Source organism: Puccinia triticina, chromosome 2A (assembly GCF_026914185.1).
Source record: "Puccinia triticina chromosome 2A, complete sequence".
In the NCBI taxonomy this organism is placed as follows: Eukaryota; Fungi; Basidiomycota; class Pucciniomycetes; order Pucciniales; family Pucciniaceae; genus Puccinia; species Puccinia triticina.
In genome coordinates this window covers 8,126,398-8,148,777 of record NC_070559.1, presented here as the reverse complement: position 1 = coordinate 8,148,777, position 22,380 = coordinate 8,126,398, and the positions used below count along the sequence as shown (strand labels likewise).

Below are 22,380 nucleotides of genomic sequence, written 5' to 3'. Positions count from 1 at the left end.
TCCTCCTCCCCTTCGAGATTCATCACAGTTGCTTGAAATAATCCGGTCGAACGTTTGGTAGGCAATGTGATCATTGTCGTCGTCCATGAAGTTGAGTAAATCAACCGAATCCATGCTGGAGATATCGAATTCCATCGCAGTCGTGTCGTCCAGCATGGCAATCTAGCTATCCACCCCCGGCGTGATCGCCAGTCTGCTGTGGAGCTGCTGTTGAACAGCTGAGACAGGTGTGTGAAAGGTGGTCCCGGCCGGCTATAGGTAGCGGGTCTCATCCCCGCTCTGCTGGAGATGCTCTAAATGCGCGTCGATCGGGCACGTTGTACCACTTGACCAACTGCCAGCGATCCAACAAGTTGACAATTCAACAGCGTTGGACCACCAGGATGCCGACTTCCCGACTCACTCCGAAAGAACACTTGTCGTATCGGAACTTGCTAGCGATCCCTGCCAAGGTGAGTGCCTATCACTATCAGTCCTCCATTTGATTATGTAGCTCTTCTTCCGTGCTCAAAATTGATCTTGAACATAATATCCGTGTAGAAAGAGGTTCAATTCTCGGAGATACCGGCTCTTACCAATGGCTCTGACTCGGAAGACTTGATCGTTGCAACCTCGGAGTACTGGATTACCAAACACACCAACCAGGGTATCGGCGATTTGCACTTTCTCTTTTGGAATAGGAATGTTCGTTGCCATTGAAGGGGCTCTTGAACTTGATTGTTGCAGGCCACTTAACATTCGCCCCCTACGACCGACCCGGCAAGCTTGCCAACAAAACCGCCTCTCTGTCGGCTTGCTCCGGGTCGATATCTGATTTCACCACCTGTCCCTTCGATAAGTTATTGGCGGTCGCAAACGAAGCCGGTGAAGTAAAGTCGCATTTGAGTTTATTCTTCCGGCTCATTACAGGACGTGTGCTAATCACTATTACTTCCATTGATCAGACATCGGTCTTCTCTCTTCCAGAAACTCTCAATCCGCCGGGAGAAACGCAGTCTTTCAACTCCATCAAGAAGCTCCATGGCGATCCCAAGAACTCCCCCGTTGATAAATTAGCTTTCCATTCGACTAGTCGAGGTATTCTAGCTGGTAACATTGGTACCCAACTGGCGATTTGGGATGCTGAGCATCTCAACGATGGATCACCCTTGATCAACCTTGCGAGCGGGGCGAGAATATGGGATATTAAGTGGGGATGGGATGGAAAGCTCATCGGTGCAACTACTCGAACAGGCATCTTACAGCTATGGGACCCACGGGCTTCGGCCATGGTTTCAAGTTGCGACAACCAGGATGGATCCGGTGGAAGGAAATGCAGCCGACTTGCTTGGATTGGTGATCACATCTTGACAACCAGTGTTAACAAGGTGTAGTAGTGCTCTGGAATAATTTTTGGGGTTAAAAGCTTGGACTGAGATCTGAACCTATGTATTTGAAATTTCGAATAATCCGGACCTACCGCCTTTCAAAAACAAAACTCTTGGAGTAGCTACGCGATCGTCAATATTCGGTGTTTGATCCAAGGTCCTTAAATTCACCAATCAAAATTGAACGAATAGACAATTCCAATGGGACTTTGATACCTTTGGTTGATCCAAACCGTTCGATACTGTATCTCGCAACAAGAGGAGAATCGACGTTAAAATGGTCCAAGCTCAACTTTTCCAGCACATTGACCGTCGAGGCTTTCAACTCAATGCTACCGATCTCTCCAGTTGCTGGTGTCGCGATGGCACCAATTAACCATCGCACTGTGGACGTGATGAAGGCGGAGCTCTGCAAACTAATGATCTTGACTAAAAATGCCGAAGTTGTTCCGCTCACCATGCAGGCGCCCAAAAGACAGTATTTAGATTTCCACGCTGATGTCATGCCTTCCGTGCGAAGTATGGGTAGGTTCCTCAATTGACTTCAAAAATGGAAAATGTATCATTTATTCATTACTATGTTTTATTGTCGCGCATTGGATGCTAGGGCCGGCGCAAACTGGAAAGGAATGGCTTCAAGGAAAAGATCAAAGCGTTGAACTGGTTTCGCAGGACCCCTCAGCATCCAGCACTCTTAAATCCACCATCAAGCAAGCGTCCGTCTCGGTAACATTGCAACCGACTCCAGCATCTGATACTGTCAAATCTTCCGTCAAGTCAGGACCAGTTTCAACGACTTTGCAATCAACTCAAGAGTCGCCGCAGGTTCCAGGTTCTCCTAAAAGCCAGTTGCTGGCTACTGGACCAGCCTCTTATGGCGTGAAGAAATCGCTTGATGCAAAGCTCAATGATCCGGCCCCTTCTCAATCAGTTGAGAAACCCATCTCTAGTATGTCTTACACGGTGACTCTTTTGTAAGTCTATCTATCACTCATGACTCTTTCAATGGCATCTTGAACAGAACACGATAGTGCCATTAAGCCAGTACGGTGGTCTCGAAAATACGTGGATGGTCAAACGTCTATGCAGGCTGATTACGAAGATCTGCACAATCTATCGGCCACTTTTCCGGCCGACCGAGAGATTATCAAATCTACATCCAGCTTCTTTTTGGTACCAATCGGCGGGCCAGGTGGAAGGCTCGGAGTTCATCAGATGATCAACAAAGGCAGGCTGCCCACTCGTTTGCCGTGTTTGATCAACGTGGCAAACATTGTGGCTTTTGAAGTGGACCAATTGGACCAAGGACGAGTCTATGTTGCTGGGGATGATTCGAAGGTCAGGGTTTTCCGCGTACCAAAAGAGGGCCTCCAAGAAGACTGCCTGAATACTGAACTTATCTTATCCAGTAAGTTCCCCCGTCCCCTTATAATCTCAACAGCGGCGCAATTGAAAGCTCGCAAAAAGCTTCAACTGACCGATGCATACTATGCTTCAGCTTTGAATATGGATAGGATTAGCTTGATTAAGCCACATCCTACGGCCAAAGATATCTTGTTGACCATCTCGGAGGACAGGAACAAGCCTTGCATCCGTCTTTGGTACACTGGTCAAGTTGATGACACAAGCAAGCCATTAAACGAGCTGCAACTTCCATCGGGTGCGATTTCTTCGGCATCTTGGTCTCTCGATGGATCTCTTCTAGCATTCGCGAATAAAAACAAGACATTATATATATTAGATCCCCGCGGAGAAGATGATAAACAGTGGTCCCAAGGGTCAACACATGGAAGTTCACGACCAGTGCAAGTTACCTGGACTGATGCCAGATCTCATCTTCTCACTAGCGGCTTTTCATCGACGGGAATGCGTGAGGTCAAGCTCTGTCGAGTGGACCACCAGCAACATACGATAGAATCATTGGCTCAGATCTCCTTCGATAACTCGCCAGCCGGGTTTTTTATACATTATGATCCCGATACATCGATTGGGTTCTGCTGGAGCAAAGGAGAACGGACAACCTATTTGATCGAACTGATTGAGACACCCAACCCGAACGCAAACCCACCGCAGTCAACCTTCAAATTCGATCGATTAACACCATTCGTACATTCTACCATTCAGTTAGGATATTCATTCTTTATCAAACAGGTTTTAGATATCAAAGCAGTTGAAGTCGCCAGAGCTTTAAGGCTAACTGGCAGTCAAGTCGAAGTCGTCAGTTTCAAGATCCCCCGGAATCGCTCGGAGTTCTTTCAAGATGACATTTTCTGCGACACTAGAGATCTCTTAACTCCTACATTCAAGAACGGGCAAGATTGGTTCAATCTTGGTCAGAATAAAGCACAAGAAGATCCCACAGAGAAAGATTTGGTTGAGGGTTTTGCGAAAATCAACTTACAACCAGTTGGGATGTCTAAATTAAGTCAGGCTCCCCTGACGAAGCTCCAATCCAATCAAAAAGCGCTTGTAAGTTACTGCAACCAAATTCTTTGATCGCCTGACCAACCAAATTTGAATGATACGTTCGTCGATTATGTCTAGATTGCGAAAGGACCCCAATTGACGGACTCGCAAAAGGCTGATCAATATCTCGAGAAGCTGTTCCAATCAGCTAAACGAGATGATCAACATGCGCCCGCTCAATCTGTCCTGACAAAGCCTGTTGACGATGATGATGATGAAGTGGTGGGGAGAAGTCGTGTTGGTGCTCCAGATGATGATGATTGGTGAAATTCATTCCAGACGTGCTGTATGAAAAGATAGGAGCAACTGAAAGTATTTGCTTTGTCTTAATTCATATGTATTTACAATTTATGAAGCAAGAGACAAAGAATGAGTTTTAAGGAAGAATTCTCTTTGCGTAGCAGCACGAGAGGGTGCTTGGCTTTGGTGGAGTTCTTCCTGGTTGCGGTCTGGGTGCTAGGGCAGCAGCGGTGGTTGGTTGAGAGTTACAATGGAGTTTTTAAGGAAAGTGCCTTTGTTAGCATTAGTCTCAGCTGCGCTTCTGATCTGGTCTTTTGAGCTCACCAATACAGGGGCCAGCTATCTGAATAGCTTGGTCTTATCCTGTCTATACAAGTGGGCTACGTTGGTTTCTACTTGTCAAACATAGTTAAGTCAGTCTTGTGTTCTGTTTCTACCAGTCCTTGGAGAGGAAGGTCTACTCACCATGTGTGGTGGTTGCTGCAATCCTATCAAGTAGGGACTGTTGGTTCTGGTTACCAATGCGGTCTGCAAGGGTTCTGCAAGTGTAAATTTGGTTAGCTATTATTCCAACTTTAACTCCCCTCAGGCTACGTACTTGGACACTGAGTCTAATCCTAATCTTCCTGTTGCGGTTCCCAATGCGGTTGCCGTATCTCTTTGTGCAGCTGGGTCTGAGTTTGGTTCTAGCTGTGCCAGCTTCCTCAAGGGTTGCTGGGGGTCTGGGTCTAGGTTTTGCTGTAACTGCTGTGGTGATTTATATTGCCGGCGTGGTAGAATGTCCACTTGGCAATAGCACGTGCAGGAATGCACAGAGCGGCTGAGCGCAGAGTGCATTCCGGTGACATAAGCACTGAGGATGATGTCAGAAAGCACACTAAGAAAGCTTACAGAAATGCACAGATTGGGCGGATTGCGGATTGGATATTTGGACTGGAGCGGAAAGACAGGGCTGGACTGTGGTGGACTACACTTGTGGACTGATAGAAGCCGCGTGTCAGCAGGTGAGCCAAGGCAGCCAAAGTGGGCTCCACCAGTGGGTGGAGCTGGGGCGGAGGCGTTGGCGTTGGCAAGAGACTGACTGACGGGGGCTAGACAGAGGGTGTGGGAGGTCAAGCGTTGGAGATGATTGGAGTCTGGGACAATGACATGCAGGAAATTGGGCAGAACTGACCGACTAGTGCGGGAAAGTGTTGGATCTGCGGGATTGGGTGGGAACAGAGATGCGTGTGGATGGAAGGAAGGGGGTGGAGGTTCACGGTTTCTCTTCTCTTTTCCTTCCTATCATCTTACTTACTACTCATCATTGTACTTACAACTTACGGACGTACTAAGAGTATTAGAAGAGTTTTATGGGACCTTTACTTTTTGCTTACGGGATTACTATTGCAGATTTGTGCTTGTGGAGTGCAGAGCTTTATTCACTTGCAGATTATTACACTATCAATCAGGCTCAATGACGCTGAAGGCTAGCGGAAAGTAGCAATGTGGAGCCAAGACACCAATAATCACTCAGCCTGGATACATATATTCTTGAAGAAGGCGGATAGTGGTCATTTCTACTCACTAACCATCCTTTGTTCTCACACTGCACAAGCTTCCTTAAAGGTTGCTGTGGGTCTAAGTCCATATTCTCACACTTTACTGTGGGAAATCTATCCTCTTTTCCACTCAGTCCCAAAAATCTCCTCTCCTTACTATTTCTCACATTACTACCATGTCTCATGACTAACGGGACTCAGTATTTGCATAGGAATCATGCAAATTTTGTCAATAAATTCACACCCACTTGTAGACTTTGATTGCTGTTGATGTAGTAACTTTTATGTTGAGGTTGTTTCTGTGTTCATCTGCTACATACATTTATTTTCTATTTCACTCACATCTCACATGTTGTCTAGTTGACCTGAGACAGTGGGATGTGGAAGGACTCCTTCACCCAAACTTAACCAAGTCCCTCCTTGCTCAAGTTTGTCCTTCACCATCCTTCCCCATTGCCTTGCCCCGTCATTTGTACACAAAACACCCAAAAAAATAATGACAACTTTCACCCTAGCTTAAGAAAGCCACTAGAATGGAGGTCTGAGAGACCCACACGGAGCGCTCTCCGTAGGAGACGGCTTTGCTGCCAGCCAGCAAGCCTCCCACCAGGGGGCACCACCGGTGCAAAAGAACCTTTGGGGACAGTTGTCAAGCTTTTCTGATGACAGATTATCCATGGCCCAATTGCAGGTCCCATGACTGGTCTTGAGCCTGGGGATTGCTCCATCTTGGCTGTCTTGTGATCATCAAAACCCATATTTCTTGAACGGCGGATCACTGCACATGTGGGCGTTTGGGTGTCTTTTGGGTCATACCACATGATAATTAGGTGTGGCTCTTTGTTTGGAGTGTCTCAGTACCAACAAGACAACATGGCAAACGGAAACAGGTAAAAAACAGGTGGATACAACCACTATGTACCAGCCAACAGATATCCAAGCGTTCAATCAATTGATGAACTACAACAGCCTTGCATCCTCAGCAACCGCCGGCCATCATTCATACTTCAACCCAGCAGCAATAGTCATTGCCAATGCCACCGCAATCACCCCATCAATCTCAACCGGCCATCATCATCAACATCACCAAAACGGATGAAATGGAGCCTTCAACCATCAATGTAGTAAATTGGACACCACTTTCAATGCTAACTTTGCCACCCAGCAATCAATCTTTACTCCCAATGCAACATCCATCCATCAACAGCGAATCCACAGCCAGTAGCAGCAACAACAGCAATTACAACAGATGTAACCTCAACAAGCTAATCAGAAACTTAACAAAGAAAAGCCAGAACCACCGCCATTTGAAAGGCTGGCGGTGAGGTTTGGGAGGATCAAACTTCAATGGAATGGGATCCAGGTACACCAGGAAAAAAGAATGATCACTTGCCAACAAGTGACATAGCAAAGTAGAAAGGGGCCTTTGTACTTTTTTATGTCACTTGCAGACAAGTGATCATTGTTTTTTCCTGGTGGTAACCATTTCTTTTGTTCTTTTCTACCTCCAAGATAGCCAAGTATCAAAAGACTGACTCACACACCAACCATAAAAAAACAGCTCATTTTCAATTATTTGTAGGAGATCCAGCGCCTGAAATCTCAGACAATGGTTTGGCGGCGGCGTTTTCAAAATGGAGCTCATTTGTCAAAGCTTGAGTAGTAAGAGACAAAGTAACAACAAAATCAAAAGGTTATGGATTTGTATCTTACAAGGATCTGGAGGATTTCATGAAAGCATGGAAGGAGATGAACAGGAAATATGTGGGCAGTAGACCAATCAAGATCTCCAAGGCTACCACCAAAGTCGGCATTGTTCAGATCAGTAATAAAAAGGCTAGAACTCTGGACGACCATCGCAAGAAAAAACTCATACAGGGCGTCAAACGCTTGCGTACTGGGGCTGGTGCCGTTTGGAAAAACGATAATCGTCCATATGCGCGCAGATAATCACACTCTCCTCCTTCACTACCTCTGTCTTCTTTGTATGTTTTCATTCACGGTGATCATGTGTTTCCCATGACACCAATTATCTTTCAAGACCATTTGTTCCAAAAACTGGCTTGATGAATACACATATGCTGAAAAAAAAATCCCTGTTTGAACAAAGCGTCTTTCTTTGGCTCAGCTGAGTGGGAAGAAAACCCCCCTTTTTCTACCTTTTATGCGTAAAGCATACACAACCAAGAATAAATGACGTCGCCGGTGAAGGCCTTGGGATTGCAAAAAAAGGTTGACAAGATATTGAATATTTCAGATATATGCATGTTGAGAAATGTGTGTTTACAAAACAGTAGGGAGAATGTTGAGATTATAGTGGGACGATCGTTGTAGGAACGTATTTTCTGGTTGGACATATTTTTGAATGTTGTGATCAATCAATCGTCGTTGAAAGGGAGGATATGGTGTTGGCATCAGACAGGTGTATTGGCATGAGCAGGATTTACGGAAACAAAATGATGGGGGACAAGAAGTGAGGGATGAGGACGTGTGATCAGTTAAAATAAACCCAAAGCATAAGAATAAAAAGAGAAATTGCACGATAGATGAAAGAAATAAATGAGGGATAAGGATGGGGACTAAACTTGGTATTGTAAACGCTTTGGCCCACAACCCAGGTCGGGTCGTCCTTCATGATCTCCCGTTCCCGGTCGATCCGTGCCCGTTCCCGACGGTAGAGGTCCCTGTCGTTCTCGGCCGTCAAGATAGGCACCAGATGGATCCTGGACCACATGTTCTCTCTTTTCAACTCCCTGTAATCAACAAAGAAATTAATCCAGTGGTGGTTTGGATAGATGATATGTATCTTGTCCTGCCGATCGAGCTCACCGTTTCTCTACGTTTCCTTGGCCGTAGCGATAGAATCCATACAAACAGGTCACGAACACTCCTGAGATGATGAAGCTTCCAGACGGTCCCCTAATCGGTAAATTCCTTTTGAACTTGATCGGCTCATAACCACCTGAGTAACAACAACAGTCTCGTCAGAATCAAAGTTGTTCTTTTTTTCGTCTATACCTCTTCCGCAAGTCACAAGGAGTGTCTCGAATCACTGACCAACGGGCGGCAATTCTCTACAATGGGAGGAGACGAAAAATAATGAAGTGTATGGATTTAATATTTATGTAACTGAAGCATGACATGAGAGAAAAGATACTTAACTGTTTGTATGGAACCGACATTTTTCAAAACCGGAAAACGGGTTCGTTCGATTCCTTGGTGACGTACCCGTAGGGGAGAGTTGCTAGTGTTGATTCGTCTTGGGTTTTCTGTGTCGACTGTTCCGTTCGCGCTCGGCTTGATTGAAACTCGGTGGTGCAAAGGGCGGTATGTAAGACATCCCGCCGTGCGCCTCGCAGCCTCCCGCGGCACCGATCTACAGGGCGCGGCGCAGGCTTGTTCGCAATGCACTTCGTAAAAACATCAACCTTGCCAGCTGTTGGTTTCAATATATGTACAACAAATAAACTTGCGCAGAGTGCATAACCGGCGAAATCAAGTGGAGCAACTCGGTGAAGTTATATATGGTGTGGGATGAGGCCTGGATGATTCCGTGAGGGCCTCATGATTTTGCCGCTTGTTCCAAAATGGAAAGCAACCAAGCCAAGCCACGATGGGCTCAAGCTTGCCCTCTTTTTTGTACATTTTTAAGAACCCGGGTTTATTCCCAGATTGATCAGCATTTTTACCCAGCCAAGTCTTTCCCGAGCTTAACCAACCCTCTCTGGAGGAGAGTCCCGCAGGGTCTCTGTCTCACAGAGAGGCTTGCCCCCAAGCCACCGATTTTGGCGTGAGAGCTGACGAGCCTGGGGCCCAACCAACCCCCATTTTTCCTTTGATCCATATATCTCACACCCATTTTTTGCTCAATAGGGACATGAGTGGTGCGGCCTTGTAGGCTAGCTTCCTGCGCAGGCAGCCATCCACTAATCAGCTTTTTATCCCCCCAGCTGGCCGCTGGACACCCTTGCGAATTCACTGCTGAGCTTGCTCCAACAAATCAAGGTTTTTTTCCAACTCCTGTACAGTGGGTCATCTAAAGTTTTTGGCACCACATTTTTGAATGCAGAAGCTCAGGCCACAGCCCTTAAGTCATGAGATTGGCTACAGGGGTGGAAAATAAGTTCCTAAGAATGATTATGAAATAAAAAAACGGACTTACTTTGCGCACTGCGGAAAACTCTTTGCGCACTGTGGGGGTCGTCGCCTCGACGTCCAGCCCCCAGTGCGCGCTTCTGTCGTCAGGTATGTGCAATTAACTCACCGAGGTTGGACACAATACCAAGCAAGGCTGACCGATCTGCGACGCATCTCTTGTCATCAGATTTGCATTCGCTCCACTGAGCGTCTTATAGGTTAAAAGCCGGTTCTGCTATTTGGTACCTGAGTCCACAGTTCGGGAGACCAACATTGAATGGTCGGTCGAGGAGGTAAACTGAAAGAGATTCGAGAAAAAGCGATAGAAGAAACACTAGAGAAACAACAAAGAGAAAGAGAAATCAAAGAAAAAGAGAGACTTAAAGCGATCAAAGAATTTGAAGAAAAAACTCGAGCGTACTACAAAAACAACCACCAGCCAGTACCCTCAACCTTGACTTCCGTAGTAATGGTGGCAGCTCTGCCAAAGACTACTTCCATCTAAAAGGCGAACTGCAGCGCCTCAAAGGCCTGCTCAACAATGCCAATCTCCTCCGCCCAGCCCCGCAAGCCAAAGTAGTCAACAGTGTGCTCCAAAACTTTCATAAGAAGCCCCTGGACCTCCACTACATGCACAATCCCAAGAAGACCCGGCTCGCGAAGGGAAATGCAAACTTCAAAGTCTGGGACCGCGAAATCAACCGGACTCTGAAGAATGTCTTCAAAAATCAAGGGACTTTTACCAAGCTCGAGGCGAACTTTGTGTCCCGGTCGGCCACAGATCAGGCAGCCATTGCTTGTCTATTGCGGTCAACAATTGAAACGACTCTATTAGACATTGCACCAGGAAAAAAAAGTAGTCAGTTGATGACAACTGACATAACACAGCTCTGGTTTCAGCTCCAAAGCTACTCCATCTGCTAGTTCAGGGCTGGCTGGCACACAGCTCAGTGCCCATTTTGGCACAGCTGAAGCCTCTAGCTTGCAATTTTCACAAGCTGCTCCTCAGCTTTGTCCCAGGCAAAGCTGCTGCTCAGCCTTGGCCCAGGCCCAGCTGCCCCTCAGTCTTGGCACAGGACAAGCCACTGCTCAGCCTTTGCCTGAGCAAGAACGGGTGTTGATAAACACACACCCGTCCCCCGGAGGCAAGCCCTCGCCACGCCCTTTGAAAAGGGCGTGTGGGACCGCACACCCTTGATAAAGGGCGAAAGGGCATGCACACCCCTGTAGGGGCGTGCGAGGGCGTGCACGCCCCCACATGGGCGTTCACAGGCGTGCACCATGGCTCGTCGGGAGCTCCTTGGCGGGCAGATGCAAGTATACCTGCTCGCCGAGAGCCCCTCGGCGGGCAGTTACAGATACCACCTCGCCGAGAGCCTCTCGGAGAGCAGGTATACATGCACCTGCTCGCCGAGAGCCTTGCCTGCTCGCCGAGAAGGATAACTCTCGGCGAGCAGGTATACAAACACCTACCCGCCGAGCCTGCTCACCGAGAGCCCCTCGGCGGGCAGGTGCATGCATACCTGCTCGCGCAGAGAAATCCTCGGCGAGCAGGCATACAGATCCCACCTCGCCGAGAGCCTCTCGGCGAGCAGGTATACATACACCTGCCCACCGAGCCTGCTCACCGAGAGCCCCTCGGCGGGCAGGTGCATTTATACCTGCTCGCCGAGAGAAATCCTCGGCGAGCAGGCATACATATCCCACCTCGCCAAGAGCCTCTCGGCGAGCAGGTATACTTGCACCTGCCCGCGGAGAGGCTCTTGGTGAGCAGGCTCGGCGGGCAGGTGCATGTATACCTGCTCGCCGAGAGAAATCCTCGGCGAGCAGGCATACATATCCCCGCTCGCCGAGAGCCTTGCCTGCTCGCCGAGAAGGATAACTCTCGGCGAGCAGGTATACAAACACCTGCCCGCCGAGCCTGCTCGCCAAGAGCCCCTCGGCGGGCAGGTTCAAGTATACCTTCTCGCCAAGAGCCCCTCGGCGGGCAGGTTCAACTATACCTGCTCGCCGAGAGGCTCTTGGCGAGGTGGGATATGTATGCCTGCTTGCCGAGGATTTATCTCGGCGAGCAGGTATAAATGCACCTGCCCGCCGAGGGGCTCTCGGTGAGCAGGCTTGGTGGGCAGGTGTATGTATACCTGCTCGCCGAGAGGAGGTGGGATCTGTATGCCTGCTCGCCGAGGATTTCTCTCGGCGAGCAGGTATAGATGCACCTGCCCGCCGAGGGGCTCTCGGTGAGCAGGCTCGGCGGGCAGGTGTTTGTATACCTGCTCGCCGAGAGTTATCCTTGTCGGTGAGCAGGGATACATACACCATACCCGCCGAGGGGCTCTCGGCGAGCAGGTATATGTACTTGCGCCTGCCCACCGAGGGGCTCTCGGCGAGCAGGCACGGTGCACGCTTGTGCACGCCTATGTGGGGGCGTGCACGCCCTTGATAAAGGGTGCGCGGTCCCACACGCCCTGTTCAAAGGGCGTGGTCGTGGGCGTGCCCCCGGAGGACAGGTGTGCATTTATCAATGCCTGTTCTTGCTCAGGCAAAGGCTGAGCAGTGGCTTGTCCTGTGCCAAGACTGGAGGCAGCTGTGCCTGGGACAAAGCTGAGGATCAGCTCGTGAAAATTGCACTAGAGGCTGGATAGCCAGCTGGAGCAGGTGTCATGTCAGTTGTCATCTAGTGACTACTGATTTTTCCTGGTGTTGTAGACAGTGTCAACTCTGATAACCCGTGGATCATCTTCACTCAGCTCAAGAACCAATGCGACAGGTCAGACAGGCAACATAAGCTGGACGTCATCAACCAGTTCGCCAAACTAATCGGCAATCAATCGCCTGGGACAGATGTAAACCTAGTGAATTGGAGCAAAGTGTGGACTGAGATGACTCAGCTGAAGATCTTGTGGGAAGAAGCTGGAGGCCTCCTCCTCCAAAGCAGCTTTGCGGCTCTGGTCGGTATTGATGCGAAGAATTTTGAATTTATGGTTAGTCAGAAGCTGGAAGCCACCAAGGATGTGACTTTCAACAATGTCATGATGGTGATTCAGGCTGCATCCGGCAAGTCTCAAAACAAGGCATCCCAGAGTCTGGACGACTCATATGCCCCGATGGACTTAGACGCGGTGAATGCGGTCAGGTCGATGGCGGGAAGGTACACGCCACCTCACAAGCGCAATCCCCCACACTTTGGACAACAGCAGAAGTCCGGACAAAACCAGCAGAGCACACCAAATGCCAGCCAACCTAAGCCGAACCTGTTGATCGAAAAGGCATTGGCTTACCGTGGATATCCCCTCACCAGCCACCTGGCAGGGAAGTGGGGCATTCGCTGCCACTACTGCAAGCAAGACGGTCACTGGCATAACAACTGCCGTCTCTTCTGGGAGGACATTGAGTCGGGAGCTATAGGACCACCTCTGGAAGGACACGATGCAACAGGTTCAAACTACCTTCCGCCTGAATGGCCGTTTGGAAAAAGCAATTGGCTTCGCCAACTGGACATACCGGAGGTCGGCGATGGGAAGATCTTGCTGGATTCGGGGGCGTCTACTCATGTGAGTGGTTCCCTATCACTCTACACCTCGACTGAAGAACTCGATTGACCTAGAAGAATATTGCTAGCAGTAGCTGATTGCTCCGTTGATGTCAGAATCAAGGGGACAATCACAATCCCAACGAAACAAGGAAAAGTGAAGATTGATGACGTCTATTATTGCCCTGGCGTAGACGGGGTCATACTATCGGTTGGAAGACTGACAAATGTGGGATGGAAGCTGCAATTCCGTGGACAAGAAGCGACTTTGACTAGCCCCACAAATTTAGTCTTTAACACGTTGTACCAAAATTTCTGTTGGTTTTTGGGTAATTTAAATCAATCTCTTGTTCTGAATAAAGTCACCCAACGCCCCTTGTTTGAACCATTCTTGTGGCATAGACGGCTCGACCACATATCAGAAGAAGTAGTGAGGAAATACCTGAAGCAGCATTACCCAGACAAAGTTGAAGGAAAAATGTGGGGCTCGTTTTTCTGTACTCAATGCGCAAAGTCTAAAAGTATTGATAAAAAATCTCCTGGAGGAAATTCCTTGATTCCACAAGATGAACCGCTTGACTTGCTCGTATTGGACGTTGCAGGACCATTCTTGTATGACCTATTGGGAAAGCGCTACGTTCTGACTATGCGAGACCATGCTACAACGTACATCTTCTGCGACGTCTTAGTGGAACGGAGTGAGGTCCCGGCGAAAATAATGGAATGGTTGCATCATCTCAAAGTCACCATTGGCCGGTATCCCAAGAACATCCAATGCGACAATGCTCCAGTATACACATTGTCACTGAAGAAACTCCTCAAGCCCATCGGGGTTTCCTTAGCTCCGGTCCCGCAGTACAGCCCTGAACAGAACGGCGAGGCAGAAAGGGTGAACCAAACACTGGGCGACATGGCTAGGACAATGCTACACAAATCTGGCATGGCACGTCCGTACTGGAGTTATGCATACCGCATGGCGGCCCACATCCACAACAGAATCTCAAACAAGAAGATAGACACCTGTCCCTTACAGGCGTTGTACAACATCGAGGTGGATCCGAATGTCCTATACCCATTTGGGGCAGACGCAATTGTGCACATCCCAAAGGAGAAGCACAACAAACTCTCAGAGCGGGCCATCACAGGAAAAATCATTGGTTATCCGGCAGCTGGGGCAGGATGGTTGGTACACTCTACTCAAAATGGCAGAATCTTGCACTCAACGTCAGTCATATTCCCCAAGTTCCAAAGCTTACCTGTAAAGAAGAAAGAAGCCAAGCGGGGCGATCTGGACTTCATCATCAACCAGATAGTTCTGAAGCTAGGAGAAGAGACGACTGATGAGCAAGTGAAAGCGGAACAGAAAGCCATAGCAAACTTGCCCGTCAATGAGGATCGGCGAATACCACTCAATATCCGGTCAGCACTTCAGGCAAAAGATTTGACTGTATGGCGAGCTGCGGCAAACTAAGAGATCAAAAAGTTTTTCGAATTGGAAGTCTGGGTACCGGTGGACCCGTTCCCTGGAGCTAAGGTTTTGGGGTGCAGGTGGGTATTTGCTATCAAGGAAGGCATGCAACGAGATGATCCGGAAATATACCGCGCCAGATACGTCGCAAAGGGATTTAATCAAGTGATGGGCCACGACTGCAACAAGACATATGCACCGACGGCATCCTTGGTCACTCTTTGTGTATTAATTTCTCTAGCTATCAAGTACCACTACCCGATTGCAACATTCGACGTCAGTTCAGCTTATCTGTACAGTCCCATTGAAGAAGATGTATACGTACAGCCCCCGGTAGGAATTTGTCCGGAGTTGAAAGGGAAAATTATGAAACTCAAGAAGGCAATATACGGCACAAAGCAGGCCGCGCGGTGCTGGTGGAATTTTTTCAAGTCAAAAATGGAAAACCTGGGATTCATTGCTTCGGAATTGGAACAGTCCTTATACATATACCGGTGCGGCAACGGCTTCATCATAATTTGGTTACATGTGGACAACGGATTTGCGGTGGCGTCAAATGAAGGACTCATGGGAGAACTGCGGACGGCAATGGAAAAGGAGATGAAGATAAAGTGGTTGAATGATGTTGCGAAACTGGTGGGTATAAACATCAAGTTGAAGGCTGATGTTGTGGAGCTTGATCAGGAAAAGCTTGCCAACCAGATCGTGACGGATTATTCCAGGCCAGTTTTCACTCAGCGGAGCACTCTACCGGATGAAGCACTAGAAATTCACCCTGGCGAGCCTCTAGATCAGACGAAATATCGCTCTACACTCGGATCGCTGATGTAACTTGCAGCTGGGACACGGCCAGACTTGTCTTATGCCGTGAATCTACTAGCAAGGTACAGTGAAAACCCCTTGCCAAAACACTGGAAGGCCCTGGATTTTCTGATTGGTTATCTGAAGCGGTCGAAGTCGGTAAAGCTGAATCTGAAAGGAGCTGGGGATTCTCTGGATCTGTGGTCAGATGCGAACTGGGGCGGCGAGCATGAACGGTCGACGTCTGGGTTTGTTATCAAACATTGGGGGGATTCGATCGCGTGGGCAGCAAAGCGGCAGACAGTTGTGGCATTGTTGAATTGCGCGGCAGAATATCTGGCTTTGTTGGACGGAGCACAGCACTTGGCAGGTCTTTCAATCCTTTTGGAAGATATTCATCACTCAATCAAGATGAACATTTTCTGCAACAACAAAGCGGCGATATTAATAGCAGGCAACAATGCATCAAAGAAAAGGACAAAATATTTAATGCGAGCTTTCTATTTCATCAATGATTTTGTCAGGGAAAACAACATCAAGATCATCTAGACGAATACACATCTTCAACAAGCGGACATTTTCACCAAGAAACTGGGACCAAACAAGATGGAAAGAGCAATGGCGAATCTTGGTCTAAGGGCGTGAAGTTTACCAGCTTGGGGGGGGATGTTAGAGGGCCGGGACAGCCAAGATGGTAAACTTAACTCATCCCGAGTTTATCCATCATTACATGCATGTATCAAACCTTTTGTACATACTTGCATACTGCGGCTGCGCCTTGTACCTAGTCTAACTCAGCTTGCTGGTACCGGTTCCAACCTTTCCTCACCGAGGTTGGACACAATACCAAGCAAGGCTGACCAATCTGCGACGCATCTCTTGTTGTCAGGTATGTGCAATTAACTCACCAAGGTTGGACACGATACCGAGCAAGGCTGACCGATCTGCAACACATCTCTTGTCGTCAGATTTGCATTTGCTCCACTGAGCGTCTTATACATCCTTCCCTTTTCAAGCGGGGAGGAGTGGAGATACAGCTACTGTGCGCCTCCATTGTTTCCTCTTGGCGAGCAGGATACAGGTGTTATCCTCTTTGCCAAGAGGAAACCTCTTGGCAAGAAGGATACATATGTATCCTCATTGCCGGTAGGTTTCCCTTGGAAAGCCTAGATGGTGTGTCCTGACTCACCGGGAAATCCTCTCGGCGAGCCTGGATACAATCTAGGCTTGCCAAGAGCTCCTCTTTGACCGGTGTAAAACTCAAAAGTGGTTGTGAAACCCTTTTGCTGAATGGAGAAGGGGATGATGGAGGTGCAAAACTCTGCCCTTCTATACTATCAGATAACAAGACCCACCAAGCTAAGCTTGGCAAGTTTTAATCAAGTGGTAGGTCTGGTCTAGTTCCAGATGAAGTTGTTCGATGACAGGTATGTGAGAGTTGAGAGGATTTTTGATGATGGAAAGGGTGAAAGTTGACTTGATGTTTCCGGTGGGGGTTGAACACAGGTCCTTGAGAGGGTGATATAAGAAGTTGAGAAGAGTGTCTGGACTGAGAAGGGTATATGTCTTAGTCGGGAGTTGAAACAGGAACCAGGTAACTCGTGACAGGTGCGTGATATGCAACCAGTGATATGAGAGTATGAGAATATGAGAGTGAGCTCAGTGGTTATTGCAGATAAGAGGGATGATATTGTATGTTATAAAAGTGTAAGGGTGATGATCATGGCTAATGGGTGATATCTGTATAGCTGGTGGGTACTGAACTGAGGGAGAAACAACTGGGGGGAGAGAGCTCCTTATATAGACAAATGTGAGGGATTTTAGCTACAAGGGGGACCCTGGATGAGGGATTTTAGCTGGTGGGCTGCGTACAAGTGGTGTCAGAAGATACTAAATACAGGCAAAAAGTGGGGTGAGAAATGAAAGATGATGTCATACTAATGCAAGGAGTGCATAAACGAAGCGGAGAATGTCAAATACAGAGGTACTTCATGCAAGGGGTGCATGAGTGGTGTCAGACTAATGCAAGGAGTGCAGAAATGGGGTCAGAAGACTGCATGCAGATGTAAGGGGTGCATAAATGAAGCGGGGACATGTCAAATACAGAAGAAATGGGGTTGGTCCCCTGCATATGCAGTGGAGATAAGAGGGATAGAAAAGAGTATGTGTTTTGCTGGGGCTGAGTATGCGTATACCTGGGAAAGGTGACTTGAGGGGTGTGACAGGTTGATGACTGGGGCTGGCCGTGTCCATGAGGGTCCAAGAGGGTGTAACTTCCAATCCAACGGGGTTCCAGTGGCGCTTCCAGTGGTGACTAGGGGTAAAATCGGCCGTAGAGTCCATTTCTGAGGTCCATTTGGTGGTATCTTGAAGCCTAGGGTGAGTAAATATATGTATGAGAAAAAACTTTTGATTTTTCACTTTTCCGTCTACCACACCGGTGAGATGGGAGAGGGAGTGCAGGCCTTCCCTCCTGCCCTTTTCAAGCCTTGAGCAGGGGTGATATGGCTATAGCTTACGCCGGGAGGAATCCCCTTGTTTCCTCTCAGAAAGCAGGATACATACATATGTATCCTCAAAACCTCTTGTCAAGAAGGATACATATGTATCCTACCCTCCGGGAGGAAACCTCTTAGCAAGCCTGGATTATGTATCCTACGCGCCGGGTGGAAACCTCTCTGCGAGCCTGGATACATGTTATGCAGGCTCATTGAGAGGTTTCCTCCAGACGAGTAGGATACATATATTCTGCTCGCGCCGAGAGGATTGAGGGCCCAATTATGTACCAGTTTTGGGATAATATTGGGATTGTTTTCAAATAAGTTTGAAATCAAAAAAAGTTATCTTAATGGTGCAGATACAGGGGCCAAAACTGTTTCCAACCTGTTTCAAACCAAGTGTAAATTATAAACCCACCACCATGCTGGATGAGTTTCTGGCGCAACTGAACGTAAGCCTCCAATGCCAAAGGTTGCTCCGTTGGACAGTCGTCTGTCTTGCATGCGCCAAGACAATGGCAGCGACGGCAGAAGCCTTCCCAAGAACTTGGGGGGACAACCTGGGTCAGGACAACTGACCACCGGTGTCTGCCGACTCTCCCTATTCAATAGATACCCGTGAATCAGCCTTGAAGGCTGATTCTTGCGCGCAACATACTGGTTCAACTGCGAGAGCCTGTAGCTCGCTCATTCTGCGAGCTACATATGGGGTTCCGGGAATCAATAGATGCGCTTGAATCCTGGCTATCCAGCCATGGTGTCCGTTTTTAAACTACATGCAAATCAGCCTTGATGGCTGTATCTTGCGCAAGTACATATGCTGTGGCCTTTGGCGGGGGGAAGTACTGGTCAGGTGTATGGCGGGCATCTGCATGCTGAGCTGTAATCACATTCAAAACAGTATTGGTAATCCAGTTTTCCCCAAACCACCTCCCCAAGGTGGTTTAGGTTGTTTTGAGATTTTCAATTCTGAAAAAGTTAGCAAAAAGATCTTTCAAACTTATTTGAAAATAATCCCAATATTATCCCAAAACTTGTTTATAATTGGGCCCTGAGGCTTGCACATTGTTTTATAGCAAGCCTTGCTATGTGCCGGTCGTCCAGAGGAGAATGAGTGCCCTCAATGACCGGCACAGACCGGTCATCAAGAGGAGACCTGATTCCCCTTGATGACCGGCACAGACCGGTCATCAAGGGGAGACCTGATTCCTCTTGATGACCGGCACAGACCGGTCATTGAGAGGAGACATGATTCCCCTTGATGACCGGCACAGAATGGTCATCGAGGGGAGAACTGAGTCCTCTCAATGTCCGGCGGAGACCGGTCATCAAGGGGAGACCTGAGCCCTCTCGATGACCGGTACAGACCGGTCATCGAGAGGAGACCTGATTCTGTAGGAATACAGCGGAGGACCCGCAGCAACCAGCAAAAAAGCTAGCCCGGCTAAGCCAAGACCCAGACCCAGTTGCAAAGAAAGGTAAGCCCTTTTGCAACCCAGACCAAGACCGAACCCAGGCACAGACAGCTAAAAGTATGTATATCTCTCCGTCGATTACGCAAGCAGCACCAGCAAGAACCTTAACGGTCAAAGTCCAGCAAACAGAACAAACAAGACTCCAAACCTTGTACGTACCTGAGCTCAGGCAAAAGCAGATCTCATCCTGAGACTGACTGAACCTTCTTTTGTTAAAAGATCACTCGCGGAACGTCTCGGATCCAAGCCCAACCCAGACCTGCTCGACAGGATCACGGAAGCGACAGCTACGTGTAAGCCCAGTGGTTACTTCCACCAAACAGACAGCAAGCTGACTTAGACGAACCATGTCCGCTAAGCAGCTTTAGATCCAGCAAACTCATTTCGCCAAGACAAACTCAAGCTACTCAGATAGCCGGGACATACCCGTGAGTAGAAACAGATAAGGCCCCGTTTGGCTGCCGCGTTATACGTCATAAATGGTCAAATTTATGACATGCAACCCCCGGGGGTTTCAACGTTTTGGTGGCAACGGTGTGGTATGCTTTATGGTTACCCATCTAGCCCATTTCAAAAATTGATTTTTTTCTCATATGTACACTCTCAAATCAACCAATACGGCAACACCACTGGATTCTACGGCCAAAACTACACAGCACACCATGGACAACACACCTTACACCTCTGGATCAGAAGACACAACCCCTTCAAGACACCATCAGCCAGTTTCACACACACAAACACCGTACTCAGGTCATGTAATCCGTTACATGAACCACACTTACCCGTAATCCGTTACATGGACCACCCTGACAGCTTGTCTAAACCTTTACATATACTTTACCTCATCAGCTGCACTCATTTCATTGTGCTATGCACATGTCATGCAGTGTCATGCAGTGTTATGCACACTTGATGCAGGCTTATGCAGTCTTATGCAGGTGCATGCAGACTAGTGTAATAGGGGCTGCAGTCTGACAGTTGACAGATGACATCATGCAGGTGTCAAGATAGCAAAAACCCCTCATGCAGCTTGCAGATGACATCAGTTGACAGGCCAGGCCAGCTAAAATATCTCACCTCCTATTTCTTACCAGCTGAATTCCCTCATATGACATCATGACCTCATGTGACCTGTCAACCACCAGCCAAAATACCTCATTGTAATCTTCAAGGCAGCTAAAACCCCTCATTCTCTTGTTCCCCTGGAGCTAAAATGTCTCACTCTTTTCTATTTAAGGAGGCTCTCCTCTCCCCAGTTGTAATTTCTCTTAGCAAACTACTTGCACTCAGCTTACCCCATAACAGTACAATACTTGCTCACTCTACAGTATTAGCCCACTCTATATTGTGGTTTACACCCTTACATACAAATTACAACCTCATTACAACACTTACACATCAGCTACATCACCATAACCCTTAAGCCACCTGCTCAAAGTAGGCTATCTTTTGATACACCTCCACTATCACTACATAAACCTTCCAATCGTAGATTGGGGGGCTTGTTTTAGTGTCTAGTGACCCAGGAAAGGCAGAGGTAACCTCATTCATCCCTTTCCGCACTCAGCAAAAGGTTCTCAGGAACACTTTTGAGCTTTACAACGGGGGGCGAACTTTGGGTCGCGGCGTCATAAATTCAACCATTTATGACGTATAACGCGGCAGCCAAACGGGGCCTAGGGAGAAAACAGAAAGAGGAAACGGCAGCTGAATCAGTGAGGACTGGTGCCGGTCATGCAGGCTCATCTCACGCCCTCCGACCACCGTGCAAACCATTCTCCCAAAGCCCGTCTCCCTTGTCCATCCAAGAACAACCCCACTCAGCCCCACAGCTCAGGCAGAACTTAATCTGCTTTCAGGTAAAATTAGTTCTGCGCTATTAATGTTTAGCTCTTAAGCATTTGTAGTTTCATTTCTAATAAGCAATAAATATTTCAGTTGTTCAAATTCTTTTAGATTCCCCTCGATGACCGGCACAGACCGGTCATCGAGAGGAGACCTGATTCCCCTCGATGACCGGCACAGACCGGTCATTGAGAGGAGACCTGATTCCCCTCGATGACCGGCACAGACCGGTCATCGAGGGGAGACCTGATTCCTCTTGATGACCGGCACAGACCGGTCATTGAGAGGAGACATGATTCCCCTTGATGACCAGCACAGACCGGTCATCGAGGGGAGAACTGAGTCCTCTCAATGTCCAGCGGAGACCGGTCATCAAGGGGAGACCTGAGCCCTCTCGATGACCGGTACAGACCGGTCATTGAGAGGAGACCTGATTCCCCTCGATGACCGGTACAGACCGGTCATTGAGAGGAGACCTGATTCCCCTCGATGACCGGCACAGACCGGTCATCAAGAGGAGACCTGATTCCCCTTGATGACCGGCACAGACCGGTCATCAAGAGGAGACCTGAGTCCCCTCGATGACCGGCACAGACCGGTCATCGAGAGTTGTGCATCCCCTCAGTGACCGGCACAGACCGGTCATGAGGAGGAGATCTGAGTCTCCTTGGTGACCGGTACAGACCGGTCATCGAGAGGTGTGAGTCCCCTCAATGACCGGCATGTACCGGTCATGGGGAGGAGATATGAGTTCTCCCAATGGCCGGTCAGAGCGGTCATCGAGAGGGGTGACTCCCCTCCACAACCGGTACAGACGGGTTGTCAAGAGACGTGTAGACCGCAAAGGAGGCCGAAGTCTGGGTGTACATACTCCTCAAAGCCAACTCCCTCGGATTCAGAACACTTCCAAATTCGGATTCGGAACACTTCCGAATGACCCTGAGCAGTCATCCTGAGGAATACACCTCTCAAGCTGACCTGTATACACTCGAATGAGTGTGAAACTCCAT

General features: G+C 48.4%; 2 protein-coding genes across 2 annotated transcripts in view; one reads left to right on the top strand and one right to left on the bottom strand.

Moving 5' to 3' along the window:
- Positions 1-383: 383 nt before the first annotated feature.
- Positions 384-7,564, top strand: PtA15_2A874 (uncharacterized protein; the record flags this gene model as incomplete). Its single annotated transcript, XM_053166939.1, has 10 exons — positions 384-452; positions 541-646; positions 727-869; positions 945-1,367; positions 1,490-1,892; positions 1,975-2,316; positions 2,389-2,775; positions 2,866-3,836; positions 3,912-4,016; positions 7,331-7,564. The coding sequence occupies 10 exons, from the start codon at positions 384-386 to the stop codon at positions 7,562-7,564; spliced, it is 3,183 nt and encodes a 1,060-aa protein (XP_053018112.1).
- Positions 7,565-8,439: 875 nt separating this feature from the next.
- Positions 8,440-22,380, bottom strand: part of PtA15_2A873 (uncharacterized protein) — a gene marked incomplete at both ends in the record, with an annotated part of 41,074 nt that continues 27,133 nt past the window's right edge. The window contains 2 exons of the mRNA XM_053166938.1: positions 8,440-8,576; positions 8,676-8,688. Coding sequence (XP_053018111.1) covers positions 8,440-8,576; positions 8,676-8,688 — 150 coding nt within the window. The remainder of the gene's footprint in view (positions 8,577-8,675; positions 8,689-22,380) is intronic.